The 23,480-nt window shown below is 41.6% G+C and overlaps 1 protein-coding gene across 2 annotated transcripts; it reads left to right on the top strand.

The window, feature by feature from the left end:
- The first annotated feature begins 5,626 nt into the window (after window positions 1–5,626).
- Window positions 5,627–22,538, top strand: LOC106588178 (neuronal acetylcholine receptor subunit alpha-7). 2 transcript variants are annotated; one of them, XM_014176903.2, is made up of 10 exons: window positions 5,627–5,986; window positions 9,457–9,596; window positions 9,818–9,862; window positions 10,011–10,120; window positions 10,233–10,312; window positions 14,596–14,763; window positions 14,906–15,100; window positions 16,835–16,921; window positions 17,956–18,065; window positions 20,412–22,538. In XM_014176903.2, the coding sequence occupies exons 1-10, from the start codon at window positions 5,821–5,823 to the stop codon at window positions 21,111–21,113; spliced, it is 1,803 nt and encodes a 600-aa protein (XP_014032378.1). In that variant the 5' UTR covers window positions 5,627–5,820; the 3' UTR covers window positions 21,114–22,538. The 2 variants fall into 2 exon arrangements, with proteins under 2 accessions (XP_014032378.1, XP_014032382.1); XM_014176907.2 differs by lacking the exon at window positions 14,906–15,100.
- Window positions 22,539–23,480: the final 942 nt, after the last annotated feature.

Below are 23,480 nucleotides of genomic sequence, written 5' to 3'. Positions count from 1 at the left end.
TGTTTCGGTGTAATTTCAACCCCCAAAAACTATGTGATGACATTGAATCAATGTGGAAAACTGATTGGATTTGCAAAAAGTCGTCAAAGGCATTTAGTATTTTTTCCACCCAACTATTAACCTAAATGCAATGACATAGACGTTGAACTGACGTCTGTGCCCAGTGGGAATGTTCCTCTGTGATAATGGTTGACATTATATAGAAATTTCCCTATGGGTTTTCCATCCAAGATAATATGATAAGACAATGGAAACCTGTTGGAAAAAAACAATGACATTCTGTCAGAAACATTGATCTAGAAACATTGTAAAATTATTGTATAAAACCCTCATTTAAGTTATTGCAGCACCTGGTAATCTTACAGTCATAAATATTCTTGCCAAATTTGCCAAATTACTGTTAAAACCTAATTGATTCTGCTCAGTCTTACCTCTCCACGTATTTCAGTTACTTCCAATTAAGTTTTCAATTCCACTGTTGTTGGTTAAGAACTCTTAAATGCCCCTGTTCCTTTTAACTTCCTCAGATTGTCCTTTAGTCCATCTCCTTAAAGTCAACCCAAATTAAATGAAGCATCAGTTAAATAGATAATGGTTATTACCTTAGGATAATTAGGTGACAAAACAACTTGTATTCAGATCAAAATATATTCAGTCTCTCTAGTCTCTCAGAAATAACTTTATAACAATCCAGCTCCCTTCTAGCAGACATAAGTAAGGGTTATGAACTATAATTCACATAGCAGCGTATAAACCATATGTCCATGGATATCAATTGTATTATGAATCGTTTATTTAATTATTTTCCAGTATTAAGTTGTCCATCATGACGTCTTTGTTTAAGCTGGGTTTATTACTGTAAGATCCACCGTTTCAGTTGTCCCTGGTTACATGGCAAAGTTTCATCTGACATAATTTTTCATCAAGTTGGACAGCTCTTTTGCCTCTCTCCTTTTGCATGTGTGTGTGTGTGTGTGTTGAAGAAGGGAAGAATAGTTGACATTTTGTTTTATTGTTTTATTGAGGGATAGGCATTACTATTTTATTGGGTTTTATTTTTATCCAAGGGAGCTCTCCAAGCTGGCAATTTGGATCTTTTCCCATTTAATCTAAGAGAGTGAGTGATGGTCCTGCGTATCAATGCAGGGGAGGAGATTATAGAAATATGGCAGATTAATCAAGTTGGTTTGAGAATCAGATATCTGATACTTAGGGGCTTATGAAATATTAAATATGTCACCCTTTAGCCTGACAATGTGGAGAGGGAAATGGTTTTGGAATTAAAGTCATAACAATGACATTCACCAACATTTATCTCTATCTATTAATATTTGACAGATGGGGCTCCAGTTAACAGAGGAAGTCAAGGAGGGGTGGAGAGAGGAGGATAAAGACAGGTATTGTGTAATCAAAATACAACACATACTCAGAGAGAGAGAGAGATGTACACAGAGGTCTAATCATCTTACCCGTATTACAGTTACACAGCTGGGTGTAAAATAGATGAATTAGGGTAAGTACTCTGTTCAAGGGTACACTGCCAGGGTATGCAATCAGGGACTGGGAGCTGAACACCAAAACACTACAGTTCACTTCCCATCGCTCCATGCTATGCTGTGACTATAGAACAGGAATCCAACGGCCACACCAAAGCGAAAGACTCAAACTCACTTATTATAGACATCCTTTAGTAAAGAAGATAAGAAACATTAGAACAGGAACCTCTCAAATTCAGATAGTAGCCTACCAGAAGAATGCAATGGGACAGGTGAAAGGCATTCATCGAGAGATAATCCATCGGGAAAAGGTTACTTTGAAGTGAGAAGTCAAGGCCACAGATATATGATAATATACTTGTTGTCGATAATACCCTATTAGGTGGGAGAGTTGTTAGCGTAGTATAACGCCCTAATCCAATCTAGAGAGTAATTAAAAACCCAAAGCACAGCGCAATGACTAATGGTGTGGCGCGGGAAGTAGGGGTGCTGAGGGTACTGCAGCATCCCCTGAAAAATCTGAATAGAGAAAAAAGTTATTTAAGTAAATGTCTCACAAAAGCAGTGCACTGGGCCTTTACTAGTCCTGTATTAGCAGACCGATATGTTTTTCTTAGCCCCCCCCTAAACATCTTCCCATGGCTATGCCCTATTCCTTATAGTGCACTACTTTTGACCAGAGCCTCCTCTCCTTTACCCTCACCTCATCACAGGTTGGTCAGAAATAGTTATCTTGAATGTAGCTTTTGTACAAACCACCAGATGTCAGCCACACCCCAGTGGCTGCCTTGCATATTTTTATAGCTAAGGTGTTATGGTTTTGATTTTGGCACAATATAATAGTACGTAATAGGACAGACACCATATTTCAATCAGACTTTAGTTAATTTTGTACACATTCAAATGATGGAGGTATGTAGTTTCAACAGGATTCATCTAACATTATCTATTACAGGTAACCATACAGGTAACTTGAGTAAATTAGGGATTTAAAGTACATTGAATGAAGGTGCTTCCACACAGGTGTGGTTCCCGAGTTAATTAAGCAACTTAAATTGAAACATCCCCATCATGCTTAGGGTCATGTATAAAATGCAGGTCTCAAAGGAGCATAGGGGGTTTAAAGTAGAGGTCGACCGATTAATCGGAATGGCCGATTAATTAGGGCCAATTTCAAGTTTTCATAACAATCGGAAATCTGTATTTTTGGATGCCGATTTGGCCGATTTCTTATTTTTTATTTTTTCACCTTTATTTAACTAGGCAAGTCAGTTAAGAACACATTCTTATTTTCAATGATGGCCTAGGAACGGTGGGTTAACTGCCTTGTTCAGGGGCAGAACGACAGATTTTTACCTTGTCAGCTCGGGTATTCAATCTTGCAACCTTACGGTTAACTAATCCAACGCTCTAACCACCTGCTTTACATTGCACTCCACGAGGAGCCTGCCTGTTACGCAAATGCAGTAAGAAGCCAAGGTAAGTTGCTAGCTAGCATTAAACTTATCTTATAAAAAACAATCAGTCAATCATAATCATTAGTTAACTACACATGGTTGATGATATTACTAGTTTATCTAGCCTGTCCTGCGTTGCATATAATCGCTTAGGTACACGTTGCTCCAACGTGTACCTAACCATAAACATCAATGCCTTTCTTAAAATCAATACACAAGTATATATTTTTAAACCTGCATATTTAATTAATATTGCCTGCTAACATGAATTTCTTTTAACTAGGGAAAATGTGTCACTTCTCTTGCAACAGAGTCAGGTTATATGCAGCAGTTTGGGCCGCCTGGCTTGTTGCGAACTGTGAAGACTATTTCTTCCTAACAAAGACAGCCGACTTCACAAACGGGGGATGATTTAACAAAAGCACATTTGCGAAAAAAGCACAATCGTTGCACGACTGTACCTAACCATAAACATCAATGCCTTTCTTAAAATCAATACACAGAAGTATATATTTTTAAATCTGCATATTTAGCTAAAAGAAATCCAGGTTAGCAGGCAATATTAACCAGATGAAATTGTGTCACTTCTCTTGTGTTCATTGCACGCAGAGTCAGGGTATATGCAACAGTTTGGGCCGCCTGGCTCATTGCGAACTAATTTGCCAGAATTTTACGCAATTATGACATAACATTGAAGGTTGTGCAATGTAACAGGAATATTTAGACTTAGGGATGCCACCCGTTAGATAAAATACGGAACGGTTCCGTATTTCACTGAAAGGAAAAACGTTTTTTTTTCTTTTCGATATGATAGTTTCCGAATTCGACCATATTAATGACCTAAGGCTCGTATTGCTGTGTGTTTATTATATTATAATTAAGTCTATGATTTGATAGAGCAGTCTGACTGAGCGGTGGTAGGCAGCAGCAGGCTCGTAAGCATTCATTCAAACAGCACTTTCGTGCGTTTTGCCAGCAGCTCTTCGCTGTGCTTCAAGCATTGCGCTGTTTATGACTTCAAGCCTATCAACTCCCAAGATTAGGCTTGTGTAACCGATGTGAAATGGCTAGTTAGTTAGCGGATGCGCGCTAATAGCGTTTCAAACGTCACTCGCTCTGAGACTTGGAGTAGTTGTTCCCCTTGCGCTACATGGGTAACGCTGTTTCGAGGGTGGCTGTTGTCGATGTGTTCCTGGTTCGAGCCCAGGTAGGAGCGAGGAGAGAGACGGAAGCAATACTGTTACACTGGCAATACTAAAGTGCCTATAAGAACATCCAATAGTCAAAGGTATATGAAATACAAATCGTATAGAGAGAAATAGTCCTATAATTCCTATAATAACTACAACCTAAAACTTCTTACCTGGGAATATTGAAGACTCATGTTAAAAGGAACCACCAGCTTTCATATGTTCTCATGTTCTGAGCAAGGAACTTAAATGTTAGCTTTCTTACATGGCACATATTGCACTTTTACCTTCTCCAACACTTTGTTTTTGCATTATTTAAACCAAATTGAACATGTTTCATTATTTATTTGAGGCTAAATTGATTTTATTGATGTATTATATTAAGTTAAAATAAGTGTTCAATCAGTATTGTTGTAATTGTCATTATTAGCAATAAATTAAAAAAATTGTTTGATTAATCGGTATCGGCGTTGAAAAATCATAATCGGTCGACCTCTAGTTTAAAGGGTGTGTGTGTGCGTCTCAGCCACCAGATCTCAACCTAGACAGAATTTTCCACCGCCGTCAACAAAACCCGTGGAAGAATGGTGTTGCATCCCTCCAATAGAGTTCTAGACACTTGTAGAATCTATGGCAAGGCGCATTGAAGCTGTTCTGGCGGCTCGTCGTGGCCCAACAGCCTATTAAGAAACTTTATGTTGGTGTTTCCTTTATTTTGGCAGTTACCTGTATATCCTTGTTGTTTCATGCTTGGTGCAGTTTTCTTTACTTCACCGATACCGATGCTTTCTCCCCCATTCTACAGGCCATTCTTCATTGTGTGCACCCATGAGTGAATCTGTGCCTCTAGGGCACACGGGATGTCTGACAACCCCCCATGAGCCGTGGATAGCAAAGGGCAGCAGAAGTAATAGTGTAATCTATTATACGGTCCCTCTCTTTCTTTCCCTGTCTCAGTTTCTCTCCTCTCCCCTTCCCTGCATCAGCACTTCATGAGAACGAATGAGGAGTGGAGTTTAACTATGCACATTCCTGGGCCCCCATGCAGAGCCCAGCACTTTCTCAATTAGACGAGAGTCCATCTGTCCTGCTGATTCAACCCCCCCCCCCCCCCCGAGCTACTTCCCCACCACACACATCCCAGCCAAAACCACCTCACCTATCTATCACCTCACTCGCTCGCTCGCTCGCTCACTCACACACAGACTAGTTCTCCCCTCCATCAACTCTCTGCTCCAGTAGACTGTGTATATCACTGTGCAGCACAGACAAATCCGGAGATTGGGCCCAAGAGGCATATTTTTATGCACGCACACACACTTTGTCAATTAAGATGTTTACACAAATCAATCAGGTGGGACTATTTTTCTTAAAAAGGTCCCCATCCCATTTTGTCCTCTCATGCTCTCCTCCTTGGCTCCACCTCCCAGGGAAGCAGAGGGACATGATTAGGGAGGGGGATAAGGAGAGAGAGAGAGCAAGAGAGTAGGGGGAGAGCTGACTTGTGTCTGGAATCAATCAGTTGTTTTTTTCTTCCACTCACTCACTGCATTTTTCCAAACGGCATGTGCGATCTTAGGCTCTGGACCTCATTTCCTAACCCCTATCTCTCTGTCCTGCTCTCTCTCCATACCCTTCTTTCTGACTAACTCATTCATTCCTTCTCATGCTTTGTGGATGCGAATCAGGGGAATTACTGCCTGTGAATCCAACCTTTCTGTTTGTGCCGCCTCTCCTCTTATCCCTATATCCAGGACCCTCCAAAGCCGGTCTGTCTCAGCTCCATTAGAAATGTGGTGCTCTGTGGCACTGGTTGTCTGTGGATTCTCTGCTTTGGTCCAGGGTAGGTCTGCCTCTCTATTTACTCTCTCTGACTACATTGCAAGATTAGAGTTACAAAGCCAGAGTGAAAGACTAGGAAAGGATCACTGGAAAGGAGGAGAGGAGGATTGAGAAGTGTCTGTGTATGTGTGTGTGAGTATTTTTGTGTTCTCTCAGTGTTTGTGCTCTTGTTTTATGTTGGTCTGTGTGTACATGCCTACCTGTGTGCCTAGTGAATACAGAAGTCTACAGTTATTCAGAACCTGATGTGATGTGGTCCTCAACGTAAAGTACATGTTGTCTGTTGCAGGGACGGACAGAAAAAGAGAGAGAGTTGGTATATAAAGCGAGAGAGATGGGGAGACATGCTTTATTAGGGAAAACTCTGCAATCATAAATTTCACAACCTCCCTCACTATTTCACCCTCTATTTTCTCCAAAATCTCTGTGGACTGAGTGCCATATCAATGGGATTGAACCAGCAGGGAACAGACAATTATCAATGGTGGCACGTCAATTGAACACCATTATAGATCTGGTTCGATCTTGCTTCCTTGTTACGTTGTTATGTATGGACATGTTGCTGCAACAGAGAGAGCAGAGTAGCTGTAAGCAGCAGAATAGATAGGTTGCTAAGGGAGAGGAGAGTTATTACTACGTTATATCAGAGGCTGCCTGCCCTGCAACTATGTAAAGAGCTACTGAACTTTCCTCAACGCAAAATCGTGAATCATTTCCTGACCATAACCTTTTGTAGAGATTGTTTCCCGGTGAAAAATGGTTAAAGGCCTTGGGACTATTGACACACAGTGGTAAAGGAAAATAAAACAGCTAGAAGTACACAGACCACTGACAGAGTGCTTAATATCTGTTTGTACACCAAATGGATCTGAAATGACACGCAACAACTAAACACATATAGGGCAAAATTGTAGGACAAAAATTATGAGCTAGGAGGTTAAAAGACAAAAGCAAATACAGCAGACAAGACAATACTAGAGTGGCGCAGCGGTCTAAGGCACTGCATCTAAGTGCTAGTAGGCGTCACTACAGACCCTGGTTCGATTCCAGGCTGTATCACAACTAGCCGTCATTGGGAGTCCCACAGGACGGCGCACAATTGGCCCAGCGTTGTCTGGGTTAGGGTTTGGCTGGGGTAGGCTGCCATTGTAAATACAAATGTGTTCTTAACTGACTTGCCTACTTAAAAAAAAAAAATAATTATATATATATATATATATATATATATATATATATATATATAAAAGATGCTGACAAGAATATGCTAATTCACATCTAAAATATTTAAAATCCACTGACTTTATAGCTGACACACCAGATTGTCAAACGTTTGCCTGCCGACAGTACTTACTTAGCACCTCTGAACTGTGTCGACAGTCAATCTCTTTTGTGTTCACACAGCATAGACCTTGACGTTGTCAGCCACTCAGCCTCGTTAAAATACTCCAAACCAGAAGGTGCTGCTTAGTTTATGGTCTAGATTTCAATGTTAGCTAGCTAGCTGCACTAATGTTACTATTTTGTAGAAAGCCCTTGTTGATACTAGCCATATGGTCACAGATAGGTAACTACCTAGCAAGATGACGAAGAAACTATTTAATTCACTCTCCATAATCCCATACTGCCAGTGCTAACCCATAGCCAAATGTTTAACTAGCTAGCTAAGGACACTGCTCTAACTCGGAAGCCAACACAGGCAGCTGTTTCATGGAAACGAATCCATTGGGATTTAATTATAATGTCAATACTAGCTACAGTTGGATATTGGAGAACACATTGGGAGGGATCTTAGACCATTCCTCCATACAGAATATTTCCAGATCCTTGATATCCTTCATTTGCATTTATGGACTGCCACCTTCAATTCAAACCACAGGTTTGTTCGGAGACTGTTGATTTTGTGGCCAATTAATACTTTTTTTTGTGGGTTTTGATGTTTGTTTGGTGTCAGTGTCTTGCTGGCAGAAGCAACCAGGTCCTGGCAGAAGCAACCAGGTCCTGGCAGAAGCAACCAGGGTTTTGACAAAAATATCCTGGTAATGTGTATGACGCTGTTGACCTTAACAAGGGCCCCAGGACCAGTGGATGCAAAATAGCTGCATAACATTAAAGATCCATCACATTTGACAGTAGGTATAGGGTTAGTTTCTGCATATTAACCTTTCTTTGGACGCAAAACCTACCACTGGTGTGTGTGGCTAAAGAGCTCTATTTTCATGTCATCCAACAAATGTAAATAACTGGAGTTTGCTAAATGGCATTGGAACTTGGATTGTAACCGGTGCTGTGGTCAGATGACATGAAAATAGAGCTCTTTGGAAAGATTTTGTATGGAGGAATGGTCTAAGATCTCTCTAAGATGTGTTCTCCAATCTAATAAAACATTTTAGAAAAAGGCTCATTGCCGATATCTTCGCAAGTTGAGGTATTGAAAGGTATTGAAAACAGGGGTGCTAATAACTATGACCCCTATCGTTTTGAGAATTGTTTTTATTACTTGTTAAACAAAATGTCCCAATTTTTTTGAGCATAAAATATAGCTCAGTATTTGTATTATTTATTTTATACATTCTTTTTTGTTCATTTTTTATCAAGGGTGCCAATAATTTGACCTGACTGTATCTAAATGAGTCTCCACAACACTATTATGAAGCAAATCCTTTGAACATTATGCCTTATTTAATGATTCACCCACGCTTACTTAAATTTGTAGTGCTTCATGGGTTTTACACTTACGAAACTGCTTGATTATTCATTCATTAAGCATTGATAAGGTGTGCCTACAACTTTCGCTGAGGTTCCTCTCATCCTCCACTAATTTCCCCCTGATTCCTCCTCCGCTATTCTTCTTCATCGTTACTTATCCCACATACTTTCGTCTCCTGTTCATGCCCCTCTTGTGTATATCACCTCGCTTCTGAAATCTTCTACTCTCCTTCTCCCTCTTTCCTTCCATCTCTCTCTGCTCCATTCTTCTCTGTCCATTTTCCTTTCTCTTCCCACTGGACAAAAACTGGTTGCATAAACGTTGTTTTCACATAACTTCAACAAAAACATTTAATGTGATGACGTTGAATCAATTTGGAGAACTGATTGGATTTGCAAAAAGTCATCAACGTAAGGCGATTTCGCATTTTTTTCACCCAACTTTTAACCTAAATTCAACCAATGACATGGTGACATTTTTTGTTGATTTCACGTTGCATTCACATTAGTTGATAACCAAATGTAAATTAAAACTAGACGTTGAAATTACGTCTGTGCCCAGTGGGCGGTCCTCTTCATGCACCCTTTCTTTTCTATATCGCCTTTTCTGAAATCTTTTCTTAAATCTTCTCTCTGCTCCCTTCTTCTCCGTGCATTTTCCCCTTTCCATGGCCCCTCTTTTGTCTTCATCACCTCTATTCTGAAATCTTCTACTCTCCTTTTCTCTCTTTCCTTCCATCTCCCTCTCCTCCCTTCCTCTCTCAGTGTCGGTTCAGGGCCCTCACCAGAGGACCTTGTTGAAGAACCTTCTGAAGGACTACAATCGAATGGAGAGGCCGGTGGGCAATGATTCACACTCCCTCACAGTCTTCTTCTCTGTCAGTCTGATGCAGATCATGGATGTGGTAGGGATCAATGTTCATATTACATTTATGTTATTTTATCCGTCTGCTTGTCAGTACGTCGACCTGTCTGTTGGTGTCTTCGTCTATACCTGTGCAAACTCTGCTCTGTTAAAGTAAATATTCCACTGCAACTTCAAAAATTACACAGAATTCTTTGAGGCATGTCTCTCAATATAGCTCCTTGGAATAAGAATTGACTCAAAATGATTTACATATTATAGGATGAGAAGAATCAGGTCCTCACCACTAACATCTGGCTTCGGATGGTAAGCACAGCACAGCTTCAAGTGAACAGCTGTCGGACTGAGAGTGAATGTATTGTATCCTTCTCAGTGGACCTTCTTAGTTATATATTCAGTTGAAGTTGAATTAAATTGCGATGTCCAATATATCCAGTCTGAGTCTATCTTCCAGAGCTGGTTTGATCATTATCTTCAGTGGAACCAGACTGAATACCCTGGAGTGAAAAACCTTCGGTTCACCACTGACCAGGTGTGGACGCCAGACATCCTCCTCTACAACAGGTAATACACCTATGGTCCTATTCATATTGTCATACATCACATGCATGTGTTTTATGGTTTTAAAACACTACTGTCCAGAGTTTGATCCACCCTTTCCTTTCTCTTTCCTCAGTGCAGACGATGACTTTGACTCCACCTTCAAGACCAACGTGTTGGTCAACTCCAGTGGCTTCGCAGAGTATCTCCCTCCAGGTGAGTCCCTTTCTATCTTTCCTACTCTGTTGATTTTACATTCAGTATCAGTCAAAAGTTTGGACACACATACTCATTCAAGGGATTTTCATTATTTTTACTATTTTCTACATTGTAGAATAATAGTGAAGACATCAAAGCTATGAAATAACACATATGGAATCATGTAGTAGCCATAAAAGTGTTAAACAAATAAATATATTTTACATTCTTCAAAGTAGCCACCCTTTGTCTTGACGACAGCTTGGCACACGCTTGGGATTCTCTCAACCAGCTTCATGAGGAATGCTTTTCCAACATTCTTGAAGGAGTTCCCACATATGCTGAGCACATGTTGGCTGCTTTTTTTCACTCAGCGGTCCAACTCATCCCAAACCAACTAAAATGGGTTGAGGTCGGGTGATTGTGAAGGCCAGGTCATCTGATGCAGCACCATCACTCTCCTTCTTTGTCAAATAGCCCTTAAACAGCCTTGAAGTGTGTTTTGGGTCATTGTCCTGTTGAAAAACAAATGATAGTACCACTAAGCGCAAACCAGATGCAGAATTCTGTGGTAGCCATGCTGGTTAAGTGTGCCTGGAATTCTAAATACATCACCAACAGTGTCACCAGCAAAGCAGCCCCACACCATCACACCTCTTCCTCAATGCTTCACAATGGGAACCACACATGTGGAGATCATCCGTTCACCTACTATACGTCTCAAAGACACGGCAGTTGGAACCAAAAATCTAAAATTTGGACTCATCAGACCAAAGGACGGATTTCCCCTGGTCAAATGTCCATTGCTCGTGTTTCTTGGCCCAAGCAAGTCTCTTCTTATTATTGGTGTCCTTTAGTAGTGGTTTCTTTACAGCAATTCGACCATGAAGGCCTGATTCATGCAGTCTCCTCTGAACAGTTGATGTTGATATGTGTCTGTTACTTGAACTCTGTGAAGCATTTATTTTGGCTGCAATCTGAGGTGCATTTAACTCTAATGAACTGATCCTCTGCAGGAGAGGTAACTCTGGGTCTTCCTTTCCTGTGGCGGTCCTCATGAGCCAGTTTCATCATAGCACTTGATGGTTTTTGCGACTGCACTTGAAGAAATTTTCAAAGTTATTGAAATTTTCCTGATTGACTGACCTTCATGTCTTAAAGTAATGATGGACTGTCGTTTCTCTTTGCTTATTTGAGCTGTTCTTTCCATAATATGGACTTGGTCTTTTACCAAATAGGGTTATCTTCTGTATTCAACTCCTAACTAGTCACAACACAACTAATTGTCTCAAACGCATTAAGGAAAGAAATTCCACAAATTAACTTAAGGAAAACCTGTTAATTGAAATACATTCCAGGTGACAACCTCATGAAGCTGGTTGAGAGAATGCCAAGAGTGTGCAAAGCTGTCATCAAGGCAAAGGCACACCTACTTTGGCACATCAAGGCACACCTACTTTGAAGAATCTCAAATATAAAATATATTTGTTTAACACGTCTTTGGATACTACATGATTCCATATATGTTATTTCATAGTTGTGATGTCTTCACTATTATTCTACACTGTAGAAAATAGCAAAAATAAAGTAGGTGTGTCCAAACTTTTGTTACTGCTACTGTAGCAACAAATCCCAATGTGCAGTGTTTCTTCTATATGGGAGATATTTACCCCTCTCATATTTTAAGACCAAATTGGTTGAATCCTCTCAGACTTCTCCCCCAACCCCACAATAAAGACTTCTGGGATCCAGTCCCTTGTGCCAGACTAAACCGAAATGGCCTTTTTGAAGTCAAGTCAAGGAATGGGTGCAAAGAAATTCCATAATTTCTTATTCAGTGGATATGTTTATTTATAAGATGTTGAATGTAAACACAGTTAGCTAATTAAATGTTGTCAGAAGGGGTGATATGGGCTGTGTCCCAAATTGCACCCTATTCCCTATATAGTGTGCAAATTTTAACCAGGTCCCATAGGGCGCTGGTCGAAGTAGCGCACTACGTAGGGAATAGGGTGCCATTTGGGATGAAATCATGATGATGCTGTGCATGGAGAATTGGGACTGCGACACCCACAAGAATGCTATACTATACAGAATATCAAAGATCTGATCTGGCCTCTCATCATAAAAGCCTGTGTAATTACTGGGGTCCATTTGGCCTCCATTTGGTCTGGAGATAAAAGACTATGGGCTCTGTATGCCAGGGAGGGTTTGGGAGCTTGACTCCTGGGTAAATAATTAAAAAGCAGCAACCCTCTGGAGCTCTCGTGGTTTTTAAATGTTTAGGAATAGTTTTTATAGCTCAGATGAGATATATGATATAGAACTTTAGGTGGATGGTAATGTTTGGAAATAGTTTTCATATATAGCTCAGATATGATGCATGGTGTATTGGCGGGATGGTGTCTTAGGCTGGTTCCCAAATGGCACCCTATATAGGGAATACGGTGCCGTTGGGACAAACACTAAGGGAACGAAAGGAAATAGATTTTGAATGCTGGGGTGATCCATCTTGTTTCCTGTGCAGAGGTTGTTTTTCAGGGAATTCTCCAGAGATTTAAGATGTACTGTATTTTTTGAAGTAAAGAATCTTGAGATATTGGTTGCAGTTTTAGAGGACATTTTGGTCAAGGATTGTTGCTTGTCGGATCAGCTTTTAGAGTAACCTAATTATTAGCTTAGAGGATCTGTTACAGAGCTGCAGGAGAGCAGTGAATTGCAAATGGAAGTAAATGTAGCTTTTAGCTAATCAGTTTAGTTTTAGGTTTAATGATTCTAGAGAAAACAATAAGTTATTACAGAGCCCTTACAACAGCACAAAGAGGTGAATTGTATATTGTATTTTGGACTGTTCATTGTTGACAATTTCACGGCTCAGAGACTATAAAGCAATGCCATTATGAGCGTGAAAAAAACAACTATTGAATGAAACTACATTTTAAATCTTGCATTGGGAATTTGATGTTTATGTGAAGTGACAAAATTTTATAATTAATGCTGGATTTAATTTGGTTTGATTGTCAACTTCTAAACCATTAAAATTGCTTTTAGACTCTTCTCTGTTTTTCTAAAGCTTAATTTGCATGTCTTGTGACTCATAATGAATATTTTTGAGTGCTGTTTGGAAGACTGCTTTGGCATTTTGGTTGTGTGCACTACTGGAAAACTCAACAGGCTTGATTTGCTCATTTCAGTTTTTACTTTGCTAGCGATCTCTGTGTGCATCGATTGTGTAGTACTTTGTGTGTGTGTGTGTGTGGTTCTGTATAATGAAAAGGTTGATCTGATTATAGTCTGGATAAGCTGTCTGCAGAGTAGAGATCAGTGTCACTTTCTATATGGCACTCTCTGGGTGCGTCCCACCAATATATCTCCTTTCTCCTGAAGTGTAGACTCATTCACTACTTCCCACAAATCTAAAAGCATTGGATTGGTGGAGGCAGGGGCCAGGCTAGAGGGAATTTACACAAGTCATTTCCTTTAAAATCAGTGAAGGGAAGTGAACAAGTGCAATATGGTAAGAGGGAGAGATAATTGGGACGTAGTCATTCACTCTTGTACTGTTGTAATGTTTAACTGTGGTTAAGTACTGATCCCTCCTCCAGAGTGCTTAAAAATAGGTGCCAGAACAAGAAGATACAGTATGTGCAAAGTAACATTTTTAAAGGTGTAAGTGAACAACAAGTAAAATGTCTATAATTTGCTCTCACAATCTCCCACTGTATGGATGTCTACACAGTGTACGAAACATTAGGAACACCTTCCTAATATTGAGTTGCACCCCCTTTTGCCCTCAGAACAGCCTCAATTTGTTGGGGCATGTACTCTTTGAAGGTGTCGAAAGTGTTCCGTAGGGACGCTTCCCACAGTTGTGTCAAGTTGGCTGGATGTCCTGTCCGGGTGGTGGACCATTCTTGATACACATGGGAAACTGTTGAGCGTGAAAAACCCATCAGCGTTACAGTTCTTGACACACTCAAACCGGTACAACCATAACCCGTTCAAAGGCATTTCAATCTTTTGTCTTGCCTATTCACCCTCTGAATGACACGCATACACAATCCGTATCTCAATTGTCTCAAAGCTTAAAAATCCTTCTTTAACCGGTCTCCTCCGCTTCATCTACACTGATCGAAGTGGATTTAACAAGTGACATCAATAAGGGATCATAGCTTTCACCTGGATTCACCTGGTCAGTCTATGTCATTGAAAGAGCTTTTTAATGTTTTGTACACTCAGTGCATATCTCCTATATGTCACTCTTTGCATCCCTTTTATCGATCTCTTTCCCTGTATGTCAGGGATTTTCATGAGCACATGCAACGTGGACGTACGTTGGTTCCCCTTCGACATCCAAAAGTGTGAGATGAAGTTTGGCTCATGGACGTACGATGGCTGGCTGATGGACCTACAAATGAACGAGGCCGACATCTCCGGGTACATGTCCAACGGGGAATGGGACCTAGTGGGTGAGTGGGATTGGACTGCCCTCCTAAATTTCTGTTATCAATTGCTCAACTTAATTGTCAACTAAGCTAGAACTTTTATGAAAATTCCCACTTTATTCTGTCCCTTACTTGTTCTCTTTTTTTCTCACCTCACTCACTCAAGGAGTGCCAGGCACTCGTAGCGAGGTGTTCTATGACTGCTGTAAGGAGCCCTACCCCGATGTGACGTTCGTTGTGACCATCCGCCGGCGCACTCTCTACTACGCTCTAAACTTGCTCATCCCCTGTGTGCTGCTGTCCTCCATGACCCTGCTTATCTTCCTACTGCCTGCCGACTCTGGGGAGAAGATCTCTCTGGGTGAGCAGAGAGGAGAGGGTGGATAATCCAAGAGTGGTTTTTCTAAAAGAAACAGAGATGAGAGGATGGAGGACAGCAGCATAGAGAGGAGGAGAAGGTGAAAGGCATTAGAGAGTGAAGGGGAATAAGAAGATGGGAGGGGAATAATGGTGATGGTGAAGAAAGGATGACAGGGGAGGGAGAGTAGATTGATTCTAGTAAAGGGTGAAAACTAAAGAGGAGGAAAACAAAGAAGACCTAGAAGAGTTTTGGGGATGTGTAAAACATTTAACCTGATTTGAGGATGCATTACAGTGCATTGTATTACTGGAAAAGATGCATAATCCCTCACACACCACAGCCAATTAACCTATTGATGTAATTAAGCCCAGGAATTGATTAGGGAGAGAGAGCTTACATTCACACAGCCTTCCAGGAATTCAGCTTGACACCATGCTTGATGAACAGGTTTTAAGGTATTTGGTGCCAAGATACAGCCTGGCTGATACCCGGTTATGTTGTACAACACAAGCTATGTACCCAATACCCACCGTGGTGTGGAGAGGCAGTTTTCTTTTAAACTGTCATCGAGTCTCATGTTAAGGGTAGAAATGCTCCCAGTTTTGCCTTGGCGCTGATTGATTATCACCCCCAAAAATATTCCCCCAGGGAAGTTGAGACCTCTTTTTGTTTAGATTTGAAAACGAACAGTTGTAAAGCAAGGGGGCAGCACTCACAGGCTATTTGTATGTGTGGGTGTTTCAGCGAGACAGACGTAGAGGGGAACCAACCAGTGTAAAAGCAGAGCCCCCTTCATTATTATTGAGGGACTATCTGCGGCCCAAATGACACCTTATTCCCTTTATAGTCTACTACATTTGACTGGTCAAAAGTAGTGTACTACATGGGGAATAGGGTGCCAACATCAAAGGAGCCTCTCCAGATGCTGAAGTCAGGAGGACTTGGAGTTTAGTATCAACCAGGCTTGCCAAGATAAGCATATGGCCTTAAATGAGAGCCACTGTCCATCTCTTCTGTGACATTCTTTAAAGTTAAATTCTACATTTCCTCTCGACCCTTGAAGTGACACTTGTTTAATCTATTGAGCGAACAGGGCCAGCTCACTTGAAAGATGTTTGTTTTATCGGCTTGCTTCTGCACGGTACCAGTTATGCCAAGAAAGCACTTTGAAAATGTGGGGGAAAAAAATAGAAAGTGGGACAGAGGTAATGGGAGGAGATGAAGATTAGATCTTGTGAATGAAGAGTGAGATGGGGAAGAGAGAGGGAGCAGAGACAGCCAGGGTAGATGGATTGCTAATATAGGGTAAGCATATGTGTGGGTTAGAAGTAAGGCTCTACTAAGGGCAATTGAAGAAGAGGAATGGTCCAAAAGTAATTCACTTTGAGTATATTACTCTGTCACACTTTGCATCAGATCAAACCAAATCTAATCATATGAAGTTGAAATCAATTACGTTGGCTTGACTGGCAAAGAACATAAAATATTTGCCAAACGAGATGCCTATAAGAAGGTTTATCTTTACAAATGTGGATTTCTGGAGGCTCGCCCGGGATCAAACCTGATTAAGGCACAGATGTTAATAAATGTGGGATAAGTATGAGGAGTGGTGTGTGTTATGGTTGTACCGAGTAGCACACACCTTTTATTACCCCTAGTCAGTTAAAATGGAGATCGTTCTCAGCAGCCACTCACGGTTTTATACATTTTCAATATCTTCCTCTGTCTGTTCAGGTATCACTGTGCTGCTCTCGCTCACGGTCTTCATGTTGCTGGTGGCAGAGATCATGCCAGCCACTTCAGATTCCATCCCTCTCATAGGTGTGTTCTCATACACTTTTTTGTTTTGGCTCTGTACTCCAAATGATACAATGACTGAGGTTAAAGTGCAGACTGTCAGCTTTAATTTGAGTGTATTTTCATCTATTTCGAAATTACAGCACTTTTTGTGCATAGTCCGCCCATTTTAAGTGGATCAGTACACTTATATATGTATTAAATTAGAAAATAATTAAGTATTTGGTCCCATATTGATAGCACGCAATGTCTACATCAAGCTTGTGAGTCCACAAGTTTGTTGGATGCATTTGTGGTTTGTTTCAGATTATTTTGTGCCTAATAGAAATTCATTCTAAATAATGTATTGTGTCATTTTGGAGTCACTTTTATTGTCAATAACAATAGAATACGTTTCTAAATACTTCTACATTAATGTGAATGCTACCATGATTACAGATAATCGTGAATGAATCATGATGAGTGAGAATGTTAGAGGCACAAATATCTTATCCCCAAGACATGCTAACCTCTCACCCTTACATTAACATGGGAGGTTAGCATTTTATGGGGGTATGATATTTGTGCGTCTGTAACTTTCTCACATTATTATTCCCGATTCATTCAGGATTATCCGTAATCATGGTAGCATCCACATTAATGTAGAAGTAAATCCAAAGTGCTGGAGTATATAGCCAAAACAACATGTAGCTGTCATAATACTTTTGGAGCTCACTGTATGTGTGTTAGAGTGTAGTGTGTGTGTTTGAAATAAGTGTCCCAAATGTTGGTTAGGCACTGGTGATCTAACCATCTGTTTGTCCTTAATTGTAATTTACTAAATAAATCGTAAAGATTCAATGCTGGAAATGATGTACGGTGAGCTCACCGCACGGTGAGCTCACTGCAGCCAGACAGATGAGTTGCCCCCCTTTGACTACTAAAACACAAATCCAGCCCATTAAAGCCCAAGAAAAATGTCATGATCAGCAAGAAAACCTCTGTTAGCATTATTGTTATTACAAATGGCTTCCTCTCTCTACTCTAATTGTTTTCTCTCTTTCCTGCCCCCCTTTCAGGACAGTACTTTGCCAGTACTATGATCATTGTTGGGATGTCAGTCATAGCTACAACGGTGGTGCTGCAGTATCATCACCACGACCCAAACGGAGGCCAGATGCCCAAATGGGTAAGGCCAGACCTCATGCTGTCCAAAGACAGTTACATTTGACATTTTAGTCATTAAGCAGACGCTCTTATCCAGAACAACTTACGGAGCAATTAGGGTTAAGTTCCTTACTCAAGGGCACAAACAGATTTTTCACTTAGGAGGCTCGGGATTCAAACCAGCGACCTTTCGGTTACTGGCCCAACGCTCTTAACTGCTAGCCTACCTGCCGCCAGTCATTACTAACTATGAGCATTTCCCATAGGAAAACACGGCAGTCTTAGCGCCATGCGCTCACCCACCAAACCTTCCATGGCTGGTCTCCTGGTATACCACAATGAAACAGTTTATGGCTAATGCTTACAAGATAACTCTTGGTTTGCCATACTCCTTTGGTATAGCCATTTCCTCATTGTTGCAACTGGCCAAACACTTGTGGGTCGTTATTGAATTGTAGTGGCATTTGGGCATGGAATTTTAGTTAATTTAAAATGTATTTGGGTCTATCTTCCACATCTAAATCAACTAATATGGTAGCTTAATTACTTTAAATCCTTTGTACCATTATGATAACATTGCACCACCAGTAGGAGTAGTGAAGGTAATACCAATGACAAATTAGGTAATTGAGAATTTTCTTAAATCGAGGCAAAATATGCTCAAATCTAAGGTCATTATCCCTTTAAAAATGATTTACTAAAGTGATATGATTAATCATTTTGGCAGGGCGGGGCTTTACCTAGCAAAGACTTATAGATGACCTGGAGCCAGTGGGTTTGGTGAAGAATATGTAGTGAGGGCCAGCCAACGAGAGCATACAGGTCGTAGTGGTGGGTAGTATATGGGGCTTTGGTGACAAAACGGATGGCACTGAGTCTGGAAGGAGAGTTTACAGTCTAACCAGACACCTAGGTATTTGTAGTTGTCCATATATTCTAAGTCAGAACCGTCCAGAGTAGTGATGCTAGTCGGGCGGGAGGGTGTGGGCAACAATCGGTTGAAGAGCATGCATTTAGTTTTACTAGCATTTAAAAGTGATGAGTGATGAGGGGTGCGTTTGACAGTGATGAGGGGTGGTCGTTTGACCACGGACCCATCATGCATGCAGGCAATGAGGCAGTGATCGCTGAGATCCTGGTTGAAGACAGCAGAGGTGTATTTAGAGGGAAAGTTGGTCAGGATGATAAGATGATAGAGGGTGCCCATGGTTACGGATTCAGGGTTGTACCTGGTAGGTTCCTTAATAATTTGCGTGAGATTGAGGGCATCAAGCTTAGATTGTAGGATGGCTGGGGTGTTAAGCATATCCCAGTTTAGGTCACCTAACAGCACGAACTCTGAAGATAGATGGGGGGCAATCAATTCACATATGGTATCCAGGGCACAGCTGGGGGCTGAAGGGGGTCTATAACAAGCGGCAATGGTGAGAGACTTGAATTGTTTGGGCACAGACCTGGATAGTATGACAGAACTCTGCAGTAGATTGCAACTCCGCCCCCTTTGGCAGTTCTATCTTGTCAGAAGATGTTAAAGTTAGGGATGGACATTTCAGGATTTTTGGTGGCCTTCCTAAGCCATGATTCAGACACGGCTAGGACATCACGGTTGGTGGATAAATGGACAGTTAATTGGATAATCACAGCTGAGTGAAATAGCACAGAATTGCAAACATTGTTAATCTCCAATCAACATTAAATAACCCTAAACTGAGGAACTGTCTCTCTCGCCGTCTCTCTAATAGGAGTACAATCTCCATAACTTCACCTACTCAGTGTATAAATTCCTGCGGCATAACCCTCTAATTCAATATACACCCATTTAGTAAGGTCGGACCCCCCTATGGTTTTCACAGAGCCATAGGCAGAATTTAAGAAAATACCGCAGCAATGGCTAGTTCTCGAGGCGGGCTTTAATGTACCATGTTTTTTACCCCATAGCCCTTTCAGATATAAAAAGAAAAGACGGTATGTAAAACTGGTTTTGGTCTAGATATAAAAAGGGATAAAAGATATGTAAGGAGGAGACAGATGCCGGTGTCTAACTTTAATTCTGTGGTTAGAATTTAAATAAAGCTTTATGTCCCCCAAAAGGTAATTGTAAAATTCCTGCCTTAGGCAATTTTCTCATTCTTGTGCTCATAAAAGTAGCGTTGAATACTAAAGGTCAAGTTGAATATACCAGCATCCGCACACACCACCCACTATGTCAAGCTTTAACTGGCTGAAAGGTTTTCCCCCAAGTGTATTCCCAAGTGCACTACCCTTTGTAAGTGTAGGTGTATTCCTCACTAGATGCGTTTTCCTTCCTTGCTATGTATCTATATTATAACATCCTTCTCTGATTGATTCTCCCTTTTCTTCCTTTCAGGTTAATGTGGTCCTACTGCAGTGGGTAGCATGGTTCCTACGTATGAAGCGCCCAGGGGAGAGTGATGACCCAGAGCGACCACCCTGCGCCCCCCACCTACGGCGCTGCTCTTCAAGCTCCCAGAGCGGTAGCATCCCTAACCCTCCAGACCCCACGCTCAACCCACTGCACCCCCAGAACCTGGCCCCCCTCCAGGCTGGCCCCCTGCACGCGGGTCAACCCCACCTTCACGTCCAGTCCAGTGCCAACAACAACGGAAACCTGCTCTACATCGGCTTCCAGAACCTGGACGACCCCCCACTGCTCCCAGACCACATCCAGAGTTACAGCATCTCGGCCGGACCTCCTCGAGTAGCAGGCAGCCCCCCTCCACCACCCCCCACCCCGAACGAGGACACTGTGGGCTGTCCTAGCACCATTTCCAGTGGCGGGGGCTTTGGAATAGGGGTTGGAGGACAGTACTCGGCAGGGGGTATAGGTGATCCCCAGCTCCAGGCTATTCTGGAGGAGGTGCGTTACATGGCGGACCGCTTCCGTGAACAGGATGAGACAGAGAGCGTGGCCGACCAGTGGAAGTTTGCGGCAGCTGTCATCGACCGGCTCTGCCTGGTGGCCTTCAGTATGTTCAACATCATCTGCACCATTGCCATCCTCATGTCCGCTCCCAACTTTGTCGAGGCTGCCTCCAAGGACTTCTTCTGAGGAAGAAGAGGATGGGGCAGAGGAGGAGAGAAAGAATGAGGGAGAAGAGATGTAGGGGAGAAAGAGCAGGATGTGGAATGATTTGGGGCTTATTCCAAGAGGGCTATTTTCAGGGACCCTCCTGTCAAGATGAGGGGGGTTCTTTGGAGATGCCTATAGAACATCTCAAGATGTTCTCTTGAAGTCTATCAATGACCTCTGATGAAATGGAACAGGATGGGGTGCGATGAGTTTATGGGTGAAGAATCCAAAAAGGCATGGTTCAACGACTCTACAGGGTGAAGTAAATTGTACTGAATTATGAGGCTTTTTCAAAGACCTTTAAGAAGTGAAGGTCAACAGGAAGGGCAATAAGAAAAGTGGAGCATGGGATAATTCAACCTGAGATTGGGAAGATTGCAGTACTTACAGAAAGAGAGAGAGGGAAATAGACAGATGGATAGGGCTGTTTTATATGATGTCAAATCCCAGAAAAGAAAAAAAGGCAAAGAAAGACTGCATCATTTACTGAAACAGGGGACCAGGAGGGAGGGGGAGAGACTGACTTTTACAAGGAAAGACAAGGAATGAGTGTGTGAACAGACAGGTGTTCCCTGATGACAGTGAAGGCGGGAGGGTCAAACAAACTGAACTTGGCCTTGTCTCTGAGATAGACAGAAGAACAAAGCGGATTAGAGGAATGAAAATAATCTCTAATCTTTCATTCTGTTATTTGTTTCATGGGCATCAAATTGAAAGGCCTTAAATAACATGCAGCTGATTTCTGATCAGTTGAGGCACTAAATGAATTCCCATTTAACAGCCCCATTTCCTTCCCCAGGCCTTACTGGGTTGCCAGTGTATACCAATCTACACTTTTTGTCCTACGGTGTAGCGCTACTTGTGATTGGGCAACTGCATTAGTGTGTAATCAGTGTAATTGCCAGTAATTGTGTTACAGTGGAGGGTTGATCCAATAATGACCCATCAAACAGTCACCTAATAGAATTTGGCAGGTCCTAATAGAGAAGGCTGATCTCATTGAGCTCCAAAGTGAAATCTTAATATACAGTATGTGAGGTCAGCAACTTTAAGAGGAATGTGAAGGAAAGTGATCCTCAAACCTCAAGATGAACACACAAATGACTTGATTGGAATGACACTCATTTTTGTATTGCACAATATGGTTGACAATTGATGGGAGTTTTATTTTTCGATATTTTCATATTTTCCAAATTCAACATATACTTACTAAAATATATTTCCAATCGTTATTTTAAAGACCAGAGACAGCTCCTGGAAGATCTCACATCTCTCGCTCGCTCTATAAACTGACGCATCTCCTCCCTTCAGTGGAAACCTCAAGCTGGGAGTAGGACTGACTCTCTGGCACACACATGTATCGAAACATTTCCCATCCCGAAATAAAGTATTATTTTTTTACCATCCTTGCCTTCCTCAACGGACACTGGTGCTGATATACGCAAGAGAAAAATGACAGAGGGGCAGAGAAAGTGCTGACACGCAGCGCGCGCCGGACAGGGTTTTAATTGATTACTCCTTCAGGAAGAGAGGAGGGAGGAAGAGAGGAGGGGGTAGACAAGCCATGCTCGGTAATTCAATGGATTTATAATAGAGGACCAGGGAAATAGCCGCTCGACAAAGCATAACTCAGTCACACAATAATGCAAAATATGTAGTATATAAGTAGTACATTTTGGTAAATGCACATTTTCAATGTCAAATGGGTTAGCATCTATTGACTGGGATGCTCATTATGTGTCTCTGACATTGTGTAAGTTTCAGGCATATGTGGTTCTCTCTCCAGTCCATACAGTATCTGTTTTTTCTGTCAGTATAATCAACATCTTGTTCTCTTTCACTCGCTCTCTTCATCTCTTTCCCCCTCCCATACATCTCTATTTTTCTTTCTTTATCTCTCCCTCTGTGTGTGTAGTCAGTATTTGAGTTTTAGCATGTTACTCAGTGTCAGACGGATGGAGAGGCTATATTTATAGAGGCTGTTCTCCTACTGCAGGTTGTCTGACTGGGTAATTCTCTCTTTCTATCCTCTTTCCGAGGCACTGGGGTCGGCAAATGTGCAGCGTTGGCACTCTGAGCGCTCAGATTTACTGGGTTCACTCAGATGGAAAAAGAAGAGAGTAGATGAGGGGAGAATGTGTGTGTATGTGTGTCCGTGCTGTTTGTGTGTAGAGGAATGTGTGCTTGCATGTGTAAGCTTCGAATCAGTTGTTTTTTCTGTCTCAGTTAATGAGCAGTTGGAGCCAGAGATTTTTCTCAAGACGGCCAATAGAAGTGTACACGCCTGGAAAGATTGTTTTGAGTATGTGTGAATGGGCGCTGCAATTTCACATTAAAAAGGCACAA

The sequence above is a fragment of the Salmo salar genome, chromosome ssa27 (assembly GCF_905237065.1).
Source record: "Salmo salar chromosome ssa27, Ssal_v3.1, whole genome shotgun sequence".
NCBI lineage: Eukaryota > Metazoa > Chordata > Actinopteri > Salmoniformes > Salmonidae > Salmo > Salmo salar.
This window is presented reverse-complemented; position numbering and strand designations above follow the sequence as displayed.

What these genes read in the sequence shown, in the direction of transcription:
- LOC106588178 (XM_014176903.2), top strand. Translation starts at nt 5,821, where the DNA reads ATGCGAATCAGGGGAATTACTGCCTGTGAATCCAACCTTTCTGTTTGT. An exon ending in CTAACATCTGGCTTCGGATG is followed by an intron (nt 9,863 to 10,010) that starts GTAAGCACAGCA and finishes TCTATCTTCCAG; the next exon opens with AGCTGGTTTGATCATTATCT. An exon ending in AGATTCCATCCCTCTCATAG is followed by an intron (nt 16,922 to 17,955) that starts GTGTGTTCTCAT and finishes CCCCCCTTTCAG; the next exon opens with GACAGTACTTTGCCAGTACT.